We start from the raw sequence: 18,069 nt of genomic DNA, 5'->3' as shown, positions 1-18,069 counted from the left end.
CATACAAATCTGAAACTGATATGAAAGCCTACATATCTAAAACGTAACGAAGATGTAACACAGTAGCACGGACCAACCAATGTGTACTTTTGGGGATTTCAGAACCCACAATGTATTTTAATTTGTTCAAATAGCATCTAAAATGGATTTATTGTGATGATTTTAAATAGGTAGGGTGCACACACACACACGCCACTCAGACACGTTTTGTAAAAACAAAAGGGGACCCCCCCCCCCCCCCCCCATTTAAATGTAGAATTCTTTCAAACAAAATCATAAAACATATGAAGAAAGTTTATGATATTAGTCTGTGCACGGAAAAGGGTTATTTTTTTCACCAAAAAAACCTATTACAAGGAAGATAATCGTCATATGTATGTTGCATTAATGCCAGTATTTCACTGTAACATCAGAGAAGGCCACTTTCATTAAAGGCATTTTTAAGTGTCATAAACCCGTTCTCTGTAGTAAATGTTTATGGTACAAATGCAGATATGTTCTAAGATTGTTTAGAAGTCAGAAAATACGCCGAAAAAGCCCCGAATACTGCCCTAAAATATCACTAATGCGGAAACACACAGTTAAATCACGCAAGATCTAATTCCACTTGTTGCCTGACCAGAATCTACAAAGAAGAAGATGTCACTCGCATAGCAATACGTCATTACACCGAGGACGCCACACTTTTGCGTCATGCACATATATGTGCATGATGTAGCTAAGAGTTGTTTTGGGCTTAGAAGTCCAACTCCAGGGTGAGTGGAAGGGTTTTATTTGGCAGGGTTGTTTTTAAGAACTTAAGTAACAAATTCCTATGTTTGGTTTATTGTGTTTGTTGGCTTTTTTAGTAAGAAATATGTATAATCATGACCGGTCGCTGTGAAGCTAATTTGCGCCATGCTGTTTTGTGTGTGCAGGCATGTGGTGGGTCTGTTAGGGTCTGTTAGGGTCTGTTTGGGTCGGTTGTGAGTCTGTTGTGTGATGTATTCCTTTTGAAGTCATTAGTATTGTCAGTCATTTGTGAGTTGTTTATGTAATCTAGTGTTCATTCTTTTAGTCTGTGAATTTTTAGTTATTATATTGGTTATTGTGCTCGTTTCCTCAGGAGTGTTAGCAGCAGTCCTGCGTTTCATGAGAGAATAGTTGTCTCCTTTGAGATAGAAGAGAGAAACCGTTGTCATTTGTTTAGAGTTAATAAACGTTGGAAAGGTTAACGTTTTGGTTGTGAGTTCTTTGTAGTTAGTTTATAATCTTTAAAACACTTTTATTTCTCTCTATTCATACATGTTCACTCTTTGTCTCAAATACACACTCAAGTATACATACACACTAATTCATATACACACAGATTGAGCAGTCACGCACCTAAATACGCAACAATAATACATATTCAATAACACTTTTATTTTGCAATAGTGGTAGTGGAAGTCCAACCGCTATAAATACATAGACTTGTTTACCAGTTTTGGAAGCAGCGCAGCCAAAAACGCTTGCTCAGAAGAAGACAAAGTTTTGTTGGATTCTTCATTTACCTATGCGTGTAAACAATGATCACCAGGAATCCAGAATGCCGACAAGGTCATTCACCTGACAGCTCGATTACTTCCGGACATCTTCGTCAGTACTCGGAAATTGGGAGTGTTACCCGTCGCGTGTTTCTTACAGGCGAGGAAAGGCGAGATAGGCGAGTGGGGCATGTGCTGTTTCTTGGACACTCTCGCAGCAAGTAACGCTAGAATTCTCGCCTCGAATGCTAGGTAGCTTTGGGTTTGCTCACTTGGCGAGAAAACACGGCGGCCACGCAGCTGCCCATCCGATTGGCTGTCCATGGCTTTTTTTACCAACCAGTGCAGACGACCTTTTCGGAATCAACCAATGTTGTTTAATTCTTGCGTAGCTAGCCATTAAACCGTTTCATAGACATTCTCGCCTTCTAGCTTCGCGAGCGGCTAGCCCAAAAAAATATCTCGCCTGAAAGAAACACGCGACTGTTAAATCGATCGCAAAACAATATTTCCCCAACTCGAGTTTGTGTTTTTATCATCGTTTTGCGGTCTTGGGACTTGATATGTATCACTAAACTGTAAAGACTGTAATAGTGCACGATCTAAAAAGCAGAACATAATATTTTCTAACAATTCAATTCGTTTTCACCACAAATTTAGCACTGCGGAAAGCGAAAACGTGTGCACTTTTGAGTTCTACCTTCCCACTTTCATTCGTGATGAACAGTTTCAACACCCAGCCTCACATAACATTTGTATCCGCATTTTCCCAACCCCATTAGATTGACCATGCCCACACCCCATGTTTTGGCAATGTTTGGGGACGAAAATTAGAGTTATGTTTTCTTGCCTTAGTCCTTGCTAAACACCGACTGTTGGCCAGCAAATGAATAGTCTAGCCAAGACTGTGACCAAACAAATCAAACAATGCCATCATTAAACTGTGTCTAAACCCTCCAAATACAGTTTTGAGTGTGTGTAAAGGGGTTCCAGCTACATGTTTTTGCACTCTAACCGCTCAGCCGTTCGACAACTGGCATGCGTGCTAATTTTGCTGAACCGGACTTTGCCGAGAAAACCCGAAGCATCAGCCGTGTGCCTGTGACGTAGCACTGGGAGCAGATCTGAAAAAAAGTTATAAAATCAGGGCATATCGCCGTCAAAATCCAGCACATGACACTAATATCCTGGTAACATAATATAGCCGCCTCTTCTGCTACAACGGACAAGTGTCCGAGAGGGAGGCCAAACGTGGCAGGATCTCCATGAGCGTGGTTTGGTCGGGGTGGGATCTGCTAGGTCGCGAAGCTGCGCGCTCTCCCTACGCTTATTTTGAACTGCACAAAACAAGCGTAGCCGGATCGTGGCGCAGTACAGTCGTGATGTAGTTTTTACATTTAGTCAAGTTATGACTAAAAATAAAATAATGTTTTAACATGGAGACGGGGAATCGAGACGAGGGTCGTGGTGTGTGTGTGTGTGTGTGTGTGTGTGTGTGTGTGTGTGTGTGTTGTGTGTGTGTGTGTTTGTGTGTGTGTGTGTGTGTGTGTGTGTGTGTGTGTGTGTGTGTGTGTCTGTGTGTGTGTGTGTTACACGACACTTGAGATTGCCACAAGTTCTCAAACGTCGTATAGTTGTGTTCTTTTATTCTACGTCGCCTGTCTTCGCAGCAGCAGAAAACAACTCGTCAAATTGAGTTCGAGGATTTATTTAGCATTCCATACATACAACTGCACATCGTAGCAGAACTCAAAGTAGAAGCTTTTTTAACATACAAATCGCGCTGGCATATATAGTAAATACTCAATCTCGAGAATATTCCAGACCGAACATGATACAACTAAAATTAGATGAACTGCCCATGGACTAGAATAGTGACGCTCTCTGTGACGTACATCAAAAGCGCCGACGCACTTAATCCGAGCGAACGCCACGAACCCACGACTCAAAACAACGTGGTAAACAACTTGTTTTGACAGGACTAGAAAGTTCACCTGCATTCTCGTCCAAACATAAATATTGTGTTTACAAAATATAATATCGGTACTTTCCCACAAAGTATACATAAGTCAACTACATGCAACACACAAAACTGAACCAAAGTTCAGCAACGACAGCGTTTCCTAACATTACCCCCAACACAAGAAGAAATTTGCCTAATTTCTTTCAATCGCTGAAACGCTACCTGTACACATAGTAAGTATACATACAAGATTAAAATCCAAGTATGTACATTAGTCTGTTGGAGAATGAACACAGTTTTACTCACATACTCGGCTGAGAAAATCAGCTCCAACATTGTCTGAACCCTTAATCGATTCCACTCGCATATCAAAGTTCTGCAAGTACATCACCCACCTCATAATACGATTATTCACAAACTTCGCAGAGTTCAGGTAGGTGAGGGGTTTGTGATCAGTCTGAAGCACGAATTTCACCCCTTGGAGGTAGAGTTCAAATTTCTTGATTCCCCACACGATGGCTAAACACGCTTTCTCCATGGTCAAGTAGTTCTTCTCGGCTCCTGACAGCTTCTTGCTGGCATAGCTGACCGGAAACGGTTTACCTTCATGTTCTTGCATGGCGCCGATCCCTTCGTCCGATGCGTCTGTACGCAAGATGAACTCTTTGGCAGTACAGCCGCACTCGCCTAAACGAAACACGCTTAAGCAAAAAACTCGGATATCAGAAACCAAAACCAATTCCCCGCCAGACCCCTCTCTTTGTAAGACTATTTCTAATTCGGATAAGCCAAACTCTGTCAAAAAATAGCTAACTCAAACACGGATATCTCAAACGCGATTTTGACAGATAAGCCAAACTCTAAACACTGTCGGAGAGAACATATTTCGTCACGGCTATAATTATCCTACGGAAACGAACACGTCACCTGTTTCTGAGTAGGCCTATGCGGGGAAACTGATGACGTGTAGAAGGAACAGATCTGTGTGAAGAGAAAATCTACCTTAGGCCAGCCGGACATATAGACGGACACATATGAATCCTAATACTCACCAATTACTCAGGTGAGTCAATACAACCGTGATAGTGTGAACAAATTAAAAAATGTAGCTCCAAGAAAGTTGACGAAAATAATTATTGTATTTACTGAGTGGCTGTGACCTTTGAATTTGACAGGTGGTAAATTAAACTGGGGTCATGTCGGAAGGTCATTTAAACCGTGGAAGTGTTTGCAGCTTCAAATAAATGTCAGCAGAAACACTAGTATACGTAACAGTTTTAGCCCATGAACTCTGAAGATGTTTAAGATAGTGATCGGGTAGAAACCCACTTCAACTACCCAACAATCTATCTAAATCTTGTCATGTCACTATTTTCAAAGTATGTCCGAATGATTTCTCTCATTTGTGTCACACTTGTTTCAGCACATTCTGAAAATACTGCAGACAAAATATTAGCAAAGTGTCAATGTCGACTTTCGGGGTCAACCGTTGTCGGATATTTTTACATTAATGCGTTTCAAAGTTTCAAAGGTCTAGCTTAAAAAGCATCCCAGATCAATGGACGAACAGATGGCCAACTGTCAATACACACGGACACAGATGAGTACTAAGACTCACGTATTACACAGGTAAATCAAAAAAGATATTTTTTTCGGTATTAGGTACGACCTGACTGTGACTGAAATGTGACGATGGTGATATGAAAGTTCTACTCACCCATGACATAAACTTCACACAAACCAATGTTATAGTGTGTTTCAGAGCCTGGCAGTTCTCGTTTATACAAACGAAAATATCGCCCAGTGACCACGTGTCCGCATGTGAGTGTGTACCTATCTGCAAATACAAACATGGCATAAGTCGTTTTGTGTTTTTCTTCTTTGCTTACTTCTTAGTCGACTGCTTTTTTCTTCTTCACAGAACAGCTAGTAAGTAGTATGCAGAAGACAGTAAGCCCATAGTACAGGTTACAACGAAATAGTAGGGTTAAACACAATACACCTGACGAGACAGTAGTCACAATACCGGCGTGCACGAGGTAGTCGGGTCATACACAATACACCTGTGCATGAGATAGTAGGGTCATACACAATACACCTGTGCATGAGATAGTAGGGTCATACACAATACCCATGTGCACGAGATGTGGGTTATACACAATACACCTGTGCACAAAGATAGTAGGGTCATACACAATACACCTGTGCACGAGATAGTAGGGTCATACACAATACACCTGTGCACGAGAGAGTAGGGTCATGCACAATACCCATGTGCACGAGATGTGGGTTATACACAATACACCTGTGCACAAGATAGTAGGGTCATACACAATACACCTGTGCACGAGATGGTAGGGTCATACACAATACACATGTGCATGAGATAGTAGGGTCATACACAATACACCTGTGCTTGAGATAGTAGGGTCATACACATTACACCTGTGCACGAGAGAGTAGGGTCATACACAATACACCTGTGCATGAAATAGTAGGGTCATACACATTACACATGTGCATGAGATAGTAGGGTCATACACAATACACCTGTGCACGAGAGAGTAGGGTCATACACAATACACCTGTGCATGAGATAGTAGGGTCATACACATTACACATGTGCATGAGATAGTAGGGTCATACACAATACACCTGTGCACGAGATAGTAGGGTCATACACAATACACCTGTGTACGAGATAGTAGGGTCATACACAATACACCTGTGCATGAGAGAGTAGGGTCATACACAATACACCTGTGCACGAGATAGTAGGGTCATACACATTACACCTGTGCATGAGATAGTAGGGCCATACACAATACACCTGTGCATGAGATAGTAGGGCCATACACATTACACATGTGCATGAGATAGTAGGGCCATACACAATACACCTGTGCATGAGATAGTAGGGTCATACACAATACACTTGTGCATGAGATAGTCGGGACATACACAATACACCTGTGCATGAGATAGTAGGGTCATACACAATACACCTGTGCACGAAATAGTAGGGTCATACACAATACACCTGTGCTTGAGATGGTAGGGTCATACACAATACACCTGTGCACGAGATAGTAGGGTCATACACAATACACCCGTGCTTGAGATGGTAGGGTCATACACAATACACCTGTGCACAAGAGAGTAGGGTCATACACAATACACCTGTGCACGAGATAGTAGGGTCATACACAATACACATGTGCATGAGATAGTAGGGCCATACACATTACACATGTGCATGAGATAGTAGGGCCATACACAATACACATGTGCATGAGATAGTAGGGTCATACACAATACACTTGTGCATGAGATAGTAGGGACATACACAATACACATGTGCATGAGATAGTAGGGTCATACACAATACACCTGTGCACGAGATAGTAGGGTCATACACAATACACCTGTGCTTGAGATGGTAGGGTCATACACAATACACCTGTGAACGAGATAGTAGGGTCATACACAATACACCTGTGCTTGAGATGGTAGGGTCATACACAATACACCTGTGCACGAGAGAGTAGGGTCATACACAATACACCTGTGCACGAGATAGTAGGGTCATACACAATACACCTGTGCACGAGATAGTAGGGTCCTAATACACAATACACCTGTGCACGAGATAGTAGGGTCATACACAATACACATGTGCACGAGATAGTAGGGTCATACACAATACACCTGTGCACGAGATAGTAGGGTCATACACAATACACCTGTGCACGAGATAGTAGGGTCATACACAATACACCTGTGCACGAGATAGTTTGTTTGTTTGTTTGTTTATTTGTTGCTTAACGTCCAGCCGACTACGCAGAGCCATATCAGGACGAGGAAGGGGGGGATGAAGGGGGCCACTTGTCAAGCGATTCCTGTTTACAAATGCACTAACCCATTACTTGTGTCCCAGCAGGCTTTAGTAAAACTAAATTAATACCTACTGGAAGATTACCAGTTTCCAGTATGTTAAAATAGGCTTAACCTATCTACTGCTGGACTTACATCAGAACACTAACAGATTAAACTATACATGAATCGCGAGACAAGCAGCAAGAGAAGAGATTTTTGGAAAAAATACAGGTGAATGAGCAAGAAGGCAGAAAAAAGAAAAGAATTCATGAAGAAAAAGAGAGCATGACAGGAAAGAGGAACCAAAAATCTACCTAACAGCAAACTAGAAAGCTCCTGCGGTTCCAAAAACAGGAGGGGCCTTTAATTTCATAACCGCAGTGCCCCACTGCGGGAGCACGAGATAGTAGGGTCCTAATACACAATACCCATGTGCATAAGATAGTAGGGTCATACACAATACACCTGTGCATGTGATAGTAGGGTCATACACAGTACACCTGTGCATGAGATAGTAGGGTCATACACAATACACCTGTGCACGAGATAGTAGGGTTATACACAATACACCTGTGCACGAGATAGTAGGGTCATACACAATACACCTGTGCACGAGATAGTAGGGTCATACACAATACACCTGTGCATGAGATAGTAGGGCCATACACATTACACATGTGCATGAGATAGTAGGGCCATACACAATACACCTGTGCATGAGATAGTAGGGTCATACACAATACACTTGTGCATGAGATAGTCGGGACATACACAATACACCTGTGCATGAGATAGTAGGGTCATACACAATACACCTGTGCACGAGATAGTAGGGTCATACACAATACACCTGTGCTTGAGATGGTAGGGTCATACACAATACACCTGTGCACGAGATAGTAGGGTCATACACAATACACCTGTGCTTGAGATGGTAGGGTCATACACAATACACATGTGCACAAGAGAGTAGGGTCATACACAATACACCTGTGCACGAGATAGTAGGGTCATACACAATACACATGTGCATGAGATAGTAGGGTCATACACAATACAGTAGGGTCATACACAATACACCTGTGCATAAGATAGTAGGGTCATACACAATACACCTGTGCACAAGAGAGTAGGGACATACACAATGCACCTGTGCTTGAGATGGTAGGGTCATACACAATACACATGTGCACGAGAGAGTAGGGTCATACACAATACACATGTGCATGAGATAGTAGGGCCATACACAATACACCTGTGCATGAAATAGTAGGGTCATACACAATACACTTGTGCATGAGATAGTCGGGACATACACAATACACCTGTGCATGAGATAGTAGGGTCATACACAATACACCTGTGCACGAGATAGTAGGGTCATACACAATACACCTGTGCTTGAGATGGTAGGGTCATACACAATACACCTGTGCACGAGATAGTAGGGTCATACACAATACACCTGTGCTTGAGATGGTAGGGTCATACACAATACACATGTGCACAAGAGAGTAGGGTCATACACAATACACCTGTGCACGAGATAGTAGGGTCATACACAATACACATGTGCATGAGATAGTAGGGTCATACACAATACAGTAGGGTCATACACAATACACCTGTGCATAAGATAGTAGGGTCATACACAATACACCTGTGCACGAGAGAGTAGGGTCATACACAATACACCTGTGCACGAGATAGTAGGGTCATACACAATACACCTGTGCACGAGAGAGTAGGGTCATACACAATACACTTGTGCACGAGAGAGTAGGGTCATACACAATACACCTGTGCACGAGATAGTAGGGACATACACAATACACCTGTGCTTGAGATGGTAGGGTCATACACAATACACCTGTGCTTGAGATGGTAGGGTCATACACAATACACCTGTGCTTGAGATGGTAGGGACATACACAATACACCTGTGCTTGAGATGGTAGGGTCATACACAATACACCTGTGCGTGATATGGTAGGGTCATACACAATACACCTGTGCATGAGATAGTAGGGTCATACACAATACACCTGTGCATGAGATAGTAGGGTCATACACAATACCCATGTGCACGAGATGTGGGTTATACACAATACACCTGTGCACAAAGATAGTAGGGTCATACACAATACACCTGTGCACGAGATAGTAGGGTCATACACAATACACCTGTGCACGAGAGAGTAGGGTCATGCACAATACCCATGTGCACGAGATGTGGGTTATACACAATACACCTGTGCACAAGATAGTAGGGTCATACACAATACACCTGTGCACGAGATGGTAGGGTCATACACAATACACATGTGCATGAGATAGTAGGGTCATACACAATACACCTGTGCTTGAGATAGTAGGGTCATACACATTACACCTGTGCACGAGAGAGTAGGGTCATACACAATACACCTGTGCATGAGATAGTAGGGTCATACACATTACACATGTGCATGAGATAGTAGGGTCATACACAATACACCTGTGCACGAGAGAGTAGGGTCATACACAATACACCTGTGCATGAGATAGTAGGGTCATACACATTACACATGTGCATGAGATAGTAGGGTCATACACAATACACCTGTGCACGAGATAGTAGGGTCATACACAATACACCTGTGTACGAGATAGTAGGGTCATACACAATACACCTGTGCATGAGAGAGTAGGGTCATACACAATACACCTGTGCACGAGATAGTAGGGTCATACACATTACACCTGTGCATGAGATAGTAGGGCCATACACAATACACCTGTGCATGAGATAGTAGGGCCATACACATTACACATGTGCATGAGATAGTAGGGCCATACACAATACACCTGTGCATGAAATAGTAGGGTCATACACAATACACTTGTGCATGAGATAGTCGGGACATACACAATACACCTGTGCATGAGATAGTAGGGTCATACACAATACACCTGTGCACGAGATAGTAGGGTCATACACAATACACCTGTGCTTGAGATGGTAGGGTCATACACAATACACCTGTGCACGAGATAGTAGGGTCATACACAATACACCTGTGCTTGAGATGGTAGGGTCATACACAATACACCTGTGCACAAGAGAGTAGGGTCATACACAATACACCTGTGCACGAGATAGTAGGGTCATACACAATACACATGTGCATGAGATAGTAGGGCCATACACATTACACATGTGCATGAGATAGTAGGGCCATACACAATACACCTGTGCACGAGATAGTAGGGTCCTAATACACAATACACCTGTGCACGAGATAGTAGGGTCATACACAATACACCTGTGCATGAGATAGTAGGGTCATACACAATACACCTGTGCACGAGATAGTAGGGTCATACACAATACACCTGTGCTTGAGATGGTAGGGTCATACACAATACACCTGTGAACGAGATAGTAGGGTCATACACACTACACTTGTGCTTGAGATGGTAGGGTCATACACAATACACCTGTGCACGAGAGAGTAGGGTCATACACAATACACCTGTGCACGAGATAGTAGGGTCATACACAATACACCTGTGCACGAGATAGTAGGGTCCTAATACACAATACACCTGTGCACGAGATAGTAGGGTCATACACAATACACATGTGCACGAGATAGTAGGGTCATACACAATACACCTGTGCACGAGATAGTAGGGTCATACACAATACACCTGTGCACGAGATAGTAGGGTCATACACAATACACCTGTGCACGAGATAGTTTGTTTGTTTGTTTGTTTATTTGTTGCTTAACGTCCAGCCGACTACGCAGAGCCATATCAGGACGAGGAAGGGGGGGATGAAGGGGGCCACTTGTCAAGCGATTCCTGTTTACAAATGCACTAACCCATTACTTGTGTCCCAGCAGGCTTTAGTAAAACTAAATTAATACCTACTGGAAGATTACCAGTTTCCAGTATGTTAAAATAGGCTTAACCTATCTACTGCTGGACTTACATCAGAACACTAACAGATTAAACTATACATGAATCGCGAGACAAGCAGCAAGAGAAGAGATTTTTGGAAAAAATACAGGTGAATGAGCAAGAAGGCAGAAAAAAGAAAAGAATTCATGAAGAAAAAGAGAGCATGACAGGAAAGAGGAACCAAAAATCTACCTAACAGCAAACTAGAAAGCTCCTGCGGTTCCAAAAACAGGAGGGGCCTTTAATTTCATAACCGCAGTGCCCCACTGCGGGAGCACGAGATAGTAGGGTCCTAATACACAATACCCATGTGCATAAGATAGTAGGGTCATACACAATACACCTGTGCATGTGATAGTAGGGTCATACACAGTACACCTGTGCATGAGATAGTAGGGTCATACACAATACACCTGTGCACGAGATAGTAGGGTCATACACAATACACCTGTGCACGAGATAGTAGGGTCATACACAATACACCTGTGCATGAGATAGTAGGGCCCTACACATTACACATGTGCATGAGATAGTAGGGCCATACACAATACACCTGTGCATGAGATAGTAGGGTCATACACAATACACTTGTGCATGAGATAGTCGGGACATACACAATACACCTGTGCAAGAGATAGTAGGGTCATACGCAATACACCTGTGCACGAGATGGTAGGGTCATACACAATACACCTGTGCACAAGAGAGTAGGGTCATACACAATACACCTGTGCACGAGATAGTAGGGTCATACACAATACACATGTGCATGAGATAGTAGGGTCATACACAATACAGTAGGGTCATACACAATACACCTGTGCATAAGATAGTAGGGTCATACACAATACACCTGTGCACGAGAGAGTAGGGTCATACACAATACACCTGTGCATGAGATAGTAGGGTCATACACAATACACCTGTGTACGAGAGAGTAGGGTCATACACAATACACTTGTGCACGAGAGAGTAGGGTCATACACAATACACCTGTGCACGAGATAGTAGGGACATACACAATACACCTGTGCTTGAGATGGTAGGGTCATACACAATACACCTGTGCTTGAGATGGTAGGGTCATACACAATACACCTGTGCTTGAGATGGTAGGGACATACACAATACACCTGTGCTTGAGATGGTAGGGTCATACACAATACACCTGTGCGTGAGATGGTAGGGTCATACACAATACACCTGTGCTTGAGATAGTAGGGTCATACACAATACACCTGTGCACGAGATAGTAGGGACATACACAATGCACCTGTGCTTGAGATGGTAGGGTCATACACAATACACCTGTGCTTGAGATGGTAGGGTCATACACAATACACCTGTGCACGAGATAGTAGGGACATACACAATACACAGGTCTGTGCTTGAGATGGTAGGGACATACACAATACACCTGTGCTTGAGATGGTAGGGTCATACACAATACACATGTGCTTGAGATGGTAGGGTCATACACAATACACCTGTGCACGAGATAGTAGGGTCATACACAATACACCTGTGCACGAGATAGTAGGGACATACACAATACACCTGTGCTTGAGATGGTAGGGTCATACACAATACACCTGTGCACGAGATAGTAGGGTCATACACAATACACCTGTGCACGAGATAGTAGGAACATACACAATACACCTGTGCTTGAGATGGTAGGGTCATACACAATACACCTGTGCACGAGATAGTAGGGTCATACACAATACACCTGTGCACGAGATAGTAGGGACATACACAATACACCTGTGCTTAAGATGGTAGGGTCATACACAATACACATGTGCACGAGATAGTAGGGTCATACACAATACACCTGTGCATGAGATAGTAGGGTCATACACAATACACCTGTGCTTGAGATGGTAGGGTCATACACAATACACCTGTGCACGAGATAGTAGGGTCATACACAATACACCTGTGCACGAGATAGTAGGGACATACACAATACACCTGTGCTTGAGATGGTAGGGTCATACACAATACACATGTGCACGAGATAGTAGGGTCATACACAATACACCTGTGCACGAGATAGTAGGGTCATACACAATACACCTGTGCTTGAGATGGTAGGGTCATACACAATACACCTGTGCACGAGATAGTAGGGTCATACACAATACACATGTGCACAATACACCTGTGCTTGAGATGGTAGGGTCATACACAATACACCTGTGCTTGAGATGGTAGGGACATACACAATACACCTGTGCTTGAGATGGTAGGGTCATACACAATACACCTGTGCTTGAGATGGTAGGGTCATACACAATACACCTGTGCTTGAGATAGTAGGGTCATACACAATACACCTGTGCACGAGATAGTAGGGACATACACAATGCACCTGTGCTTGAGATGGTAGGGTCATACACAATACACCTGTGCTTGAGATGGTATGGTCATACACAATACACCTGTGCACGAGATAGTAGGGACATACACAATACACCTGTGCTTGAGATGGTAGGGACATACACAATACACCTGTGCTTGAGATGGTAGGGTCATACACAATACACCTGTGCTTGAGATGGTAGGGTCATACACAATACACCTGTGCACGAGATAGTAGGGTCATACACAATACACCTGTGCACGAGATAGTAGGGACATACACAATACACCTGTGCTTGAGATGGTAGGGTCATACACAATACACATGTGCACGAGATAGTAGGGTCATACACAATACACCTGTGCACGAGATAGTAGGGACATACACAATACACCTGTGCTTGAGATGGTAGGGTCATACACAATACACCTGTGCTAGAGATAGTAGGGTCATACACAATACACCTGTGCACGAGATATTAGGGTCATACACAATACACCTGTGCACGAGATAGTAGGGTCATACACAATACACCTGTGCACGAGATAGTAGGGACATACACAATACACCTGTGCTTGAGATGGTAGGGTCATACACAATACACCTGTGCTTGAGATAGTAGGGTCATACACAATACACCTGTGCACGAGATAGTAGGGTTACAATACACATGTGCACGAGATCAAAGGGTCATACAAAATACACCTGTGCATGCGATAGTAGGGTCATACACAATACACCTGTGCACGAGATAGTAGGGTTATACTACAGATGTGTACGATATAGTACTTAAGGTTACAATGCAGGTGTGCACGAGATAGTAGGGTCACAATACAGGTGTGCACGAGATAGTAGGGTCACAATACAGGTGTACATGGGATAATATGGTCACAATACAGGTGTGCACGAGATAGTAGGGTCACAATACAGGTGTACATGGGATAGTAGCGGCACACACAGTACACGTGTTCACGCGATATTAAGCCAACACTATAGGTGTCTGCGAGATAGTAGGGCCACAATTATACATGTGTGTTATATGCCTCACAACCTTTCGCAGTACGTTTACCTATGCAATAGTAATTTTCTAAAGCAGGAGCTGATTTGATAGATGATGCATTTTTCCTCAATATTCTGTAAAATATATGGCAAAGCTACAGAAATCTAATGCATACTTTCAAATAGACTACGCTCTTATGTGGGTTTTGTTTTCACCCGCCAAAGCATTCTTAACATTGGTAGAAGTTACGTTCACACACACACACACACACACACACACACACACACACACACACACACACACACACACACACACACACACACATATTCACACACAGACACACACACACACGCACACACACACACACACACACATACACACACAAACACACACACACACACACACATTCACACACAGACACACACACATTCACACAGACACACACACACACACACACACACACACACACACACACACACATACACACACAGACTGACACGTATACGCATGCACATGTATACACAAGTACGGACACGTAGTCCGCATGCAAGTACGCAAACACATGCATGCGATGATGAATACACGCGCACACACGCAGGCATACACATCCACGCATACGTTCACACGCTACTTAAAAGCACATTTGTGACCCTCCACAACGGAATGAGTCGCATGTCACCTTTGCATGATTTTCATATTTTTACATTTTCCTAAAGAGTTTTTTATGCTCTATCCAGTGGTGAAAACCGTTTTAGAAAAGAGTGAAAACTGTTTGAGTTATAAGCCTGTGACTAAGGTGACCCTCACACTGTTACCAGACACTCCCCGGACTTATATTAATTAAGCCTAGCGCAGAACCGCGCGAGGTGACATGCGACTCATTTCGTGGTGGAGGGTCATATTTGAACATCGAACAGAAACTGAATCCCAGTCATATTCGGCTTGCCATACTGTACGTACAAGACTGGAAGTAAACCCTACTTTACCCCTTTGCTTTGTTTGTGTGACCAAGCAATATATAGTAGTAATTGTAGTTAGGAGATTGAAGTTAAATAGTCCTTAGTGCGTGTTGGTATGAGTGATTCTGTTATATTATTACCATGTAAACGATATCTGTAACCTTGAGTGGTTTATTTATTTAAATATATGGTTTGTTTATTTATACATAAATAATCACCCTTATGTTCTCTATTAAGTGGTTTTTTTCTTATTTTTGTATGACCTACCTGTACGTCTGTAGGCTGGCAGAACGGACTCATCATTATAGTCAGCCCAGGTGTAACAGATGTCGCCATCCACACTGGCTTGAAGACCCCACATCACCTTAGTGTCATATTGCAGCTGGCGCTCGACTGAAATACAAGCCATATACAAAATCACGAGTGTTGTAAGATCCAAAAGACAACGTGTGACGGAAACATCATGCTTTAGTTGTCTGTCCAGATGAGGCACCTCTGCACATACATTATTCTAAAGGCATGTCTGTTGATCTATGTTGTGCATGCCCCTGATCAAGGCATGCTACTTCATGACATGCGCCTATGGTTGGGCTATTATTGCCAATTTTTGTGTGTTGACGAAACAAGACAGAATTGTTGTTGCCGTGTGTGCTTTCTCAAAATTATGACGATATTAATTGGTATTGGGTTTTTTGTACCTGTGTAAGGGTGTTTTGTTCATTGGGTTGTAATGCGTGTGAGAAAGATGTTATTTTCCTTTGTTTGAGACTCTTACTGGACCGACTATCATTCATTGACTCTTGACTCACTTTTTCTACTATGTATTGTGATTGACGCTTTAGTTCCACGTACTCGTTGGATGAATGTGTGAATGTTTTTGTAATGCGGATAGCAGTTGATTTTTGTTGGAAAACTGCCCCTCAGCTCCGTTTGAACGGGACGCACGCAGTGAGTTGAATTCATGTCACGATTGTTGATCGGGCGTGAAACACGCACAAGAACGAATTTGCACATCAGTTTTTTGGTACAGTCTCAAAAAGGGTTCACGCGGGCTATCCTTCCCGCAAATACCATCAGTTGCTTCCTGTCTGTGAAACCGAGCACATCTCTACAGATTGTGTCAGAAAATAGAAACTTAGATTAATAGTAAAACCGACCATGGTTTTGTGTTCAAAATAGTTCAGGAGAGAAGTCCACAGATGTGAAGTTTTTGTGCATTCATGACTTGCGTGCCTTTATGAGAAATGTCGTGAAGAAATGAGCCCAAATGTTATCACTGTGCATGCCCTCAGGATTGGAAGTGTGTGATGAGTGAAACAACATGAGACGTCATCCATACTCGAAGTCCCACAACAGAAGCTTGGTTGAATATTATTTTTTCCTTTGTTCCAAGTACAAAAATAAGGAGAGAACGGGGACAAATAGGAAGGGACATTGGATGGGTACATGGCAAGGCAGTTTGGGTGGGTACATGGCAAGGCAGTTTGGGGTTGTGGGTGTTCATCGGTGATAACTGCAATAAACAAATAATACCTTATAATACATGCATTGTAAACATCAAAAACCATACCAAATCATTCAAGTTGCGGACAGAAGGGCCAAGGGAAACTAGGCGGATAAAGAAGAAATAAATGAACGAGAAAAAAGGGGTGGAAGACGGGTGAGAACGAACAAGTAAACACGAAAAAAGGAAGGGGGGGGGGGGGGGGGGCATGAGATAGAAGTAAACAAGAAGACAAGGGGGGGGGGGGGGGGGGGGGGGGAACGGGAGGCAGACATAATTACGAAGGCGAGAGGGGTGAGGGGGGAAGGGGTGAGCACGAACTTGAACTTTCAGTAAAAATAATAGTAAGCATTGTCGTTGAGAAAAGGGAGACAATCTGCACTAAAGTGCACATTTAAAGAAAAAGCATAATTGTATGCATATTGGGACCGTTTGGGGATGGGAGAGACCGTACTAAAGTGTGCCTTTAAAAGGTCAAGATATACATGTGCTCAAATCAATCTCGTTCCGTTCTCATCACACACTTCCAATCCTGAGGGCATGCACAGTGATAACATTTGGGCTCATTTCTTCACGACATTTCTCATAAAGGCACGCAAGTCATGAATGCACAAAAACTTCACATCTGTCTTACACCCCCTTTTTTCTCGTCCATTTATTTCTTCTTTATCCGCCTAGTTTCCCCTGGCCCTTCTGTCCGCAACTTGAATGATTTGGTATAGTTTTTGATGTTTACAATGCATGTATTATAAGGTATTATTTGTTTATTGCAGTTATCACCGATGAACACCCACAACCCCAAACTGCCTTGCCATGTACCCACCCAAACTGCCTTGCCATGTACCCATCCAATGTCCCTTCCTATTTGTCCCCGTTCTCTCCTTATTTTTGTACTTGGAACTAAGGAAAGAATAATATTCAACCAAGCTTCTGTTGTGGGACTTCG

At 43.0% G+C, this 18,069-nt stretch overlaps 1 protein-coding gene across 1 annotated transcript in view; it reads right to left on the bottom strand.

Annotated features, from left to right (window-relative positions):
• Positions 1-16,012, bottom strand: part of LOC138972810 (multiple epidermal growth factor-like domains protein 6) — a gene marked incomplete at its 5' end in the record, with an annotated part of 348,682 nt that extends 332,670 nt beyond the window's left edge. Inside the window, 2 exon segments of the mRNA XM_070345474.1 lie at positions 5,186-5,305; positions 15,887-16,012. Of these exon segments, the coding sequence (XP_070201575.1) occupies positions 5,186-5,305; positions 15,887-15,980 (214 nt within the window).
• Positions 16,013-18,069: the final 2,057 nt, after the last annotated feature.

Source organism: Littorina saxatilis, linkage group LG8 (assembly GCF_037325665.1).
Source record: "Littorina saxatilis isolate snail1 linkage group LG8, US_GU_Lsax_2.0, whole genome shotgun sequence".
Taxonomy (NCBI): Eukaryota; Metazoa; Mollusca; class Gastropoda; order Littorinimorpha; family Littorinidae; genus Littorina; species Littorina saxatilis.
The sequence above is the reverse complement of the archived record's forward strand: the minus strand, read 5'-3'. Positions and strand labels throughout refer to the sequence as shown.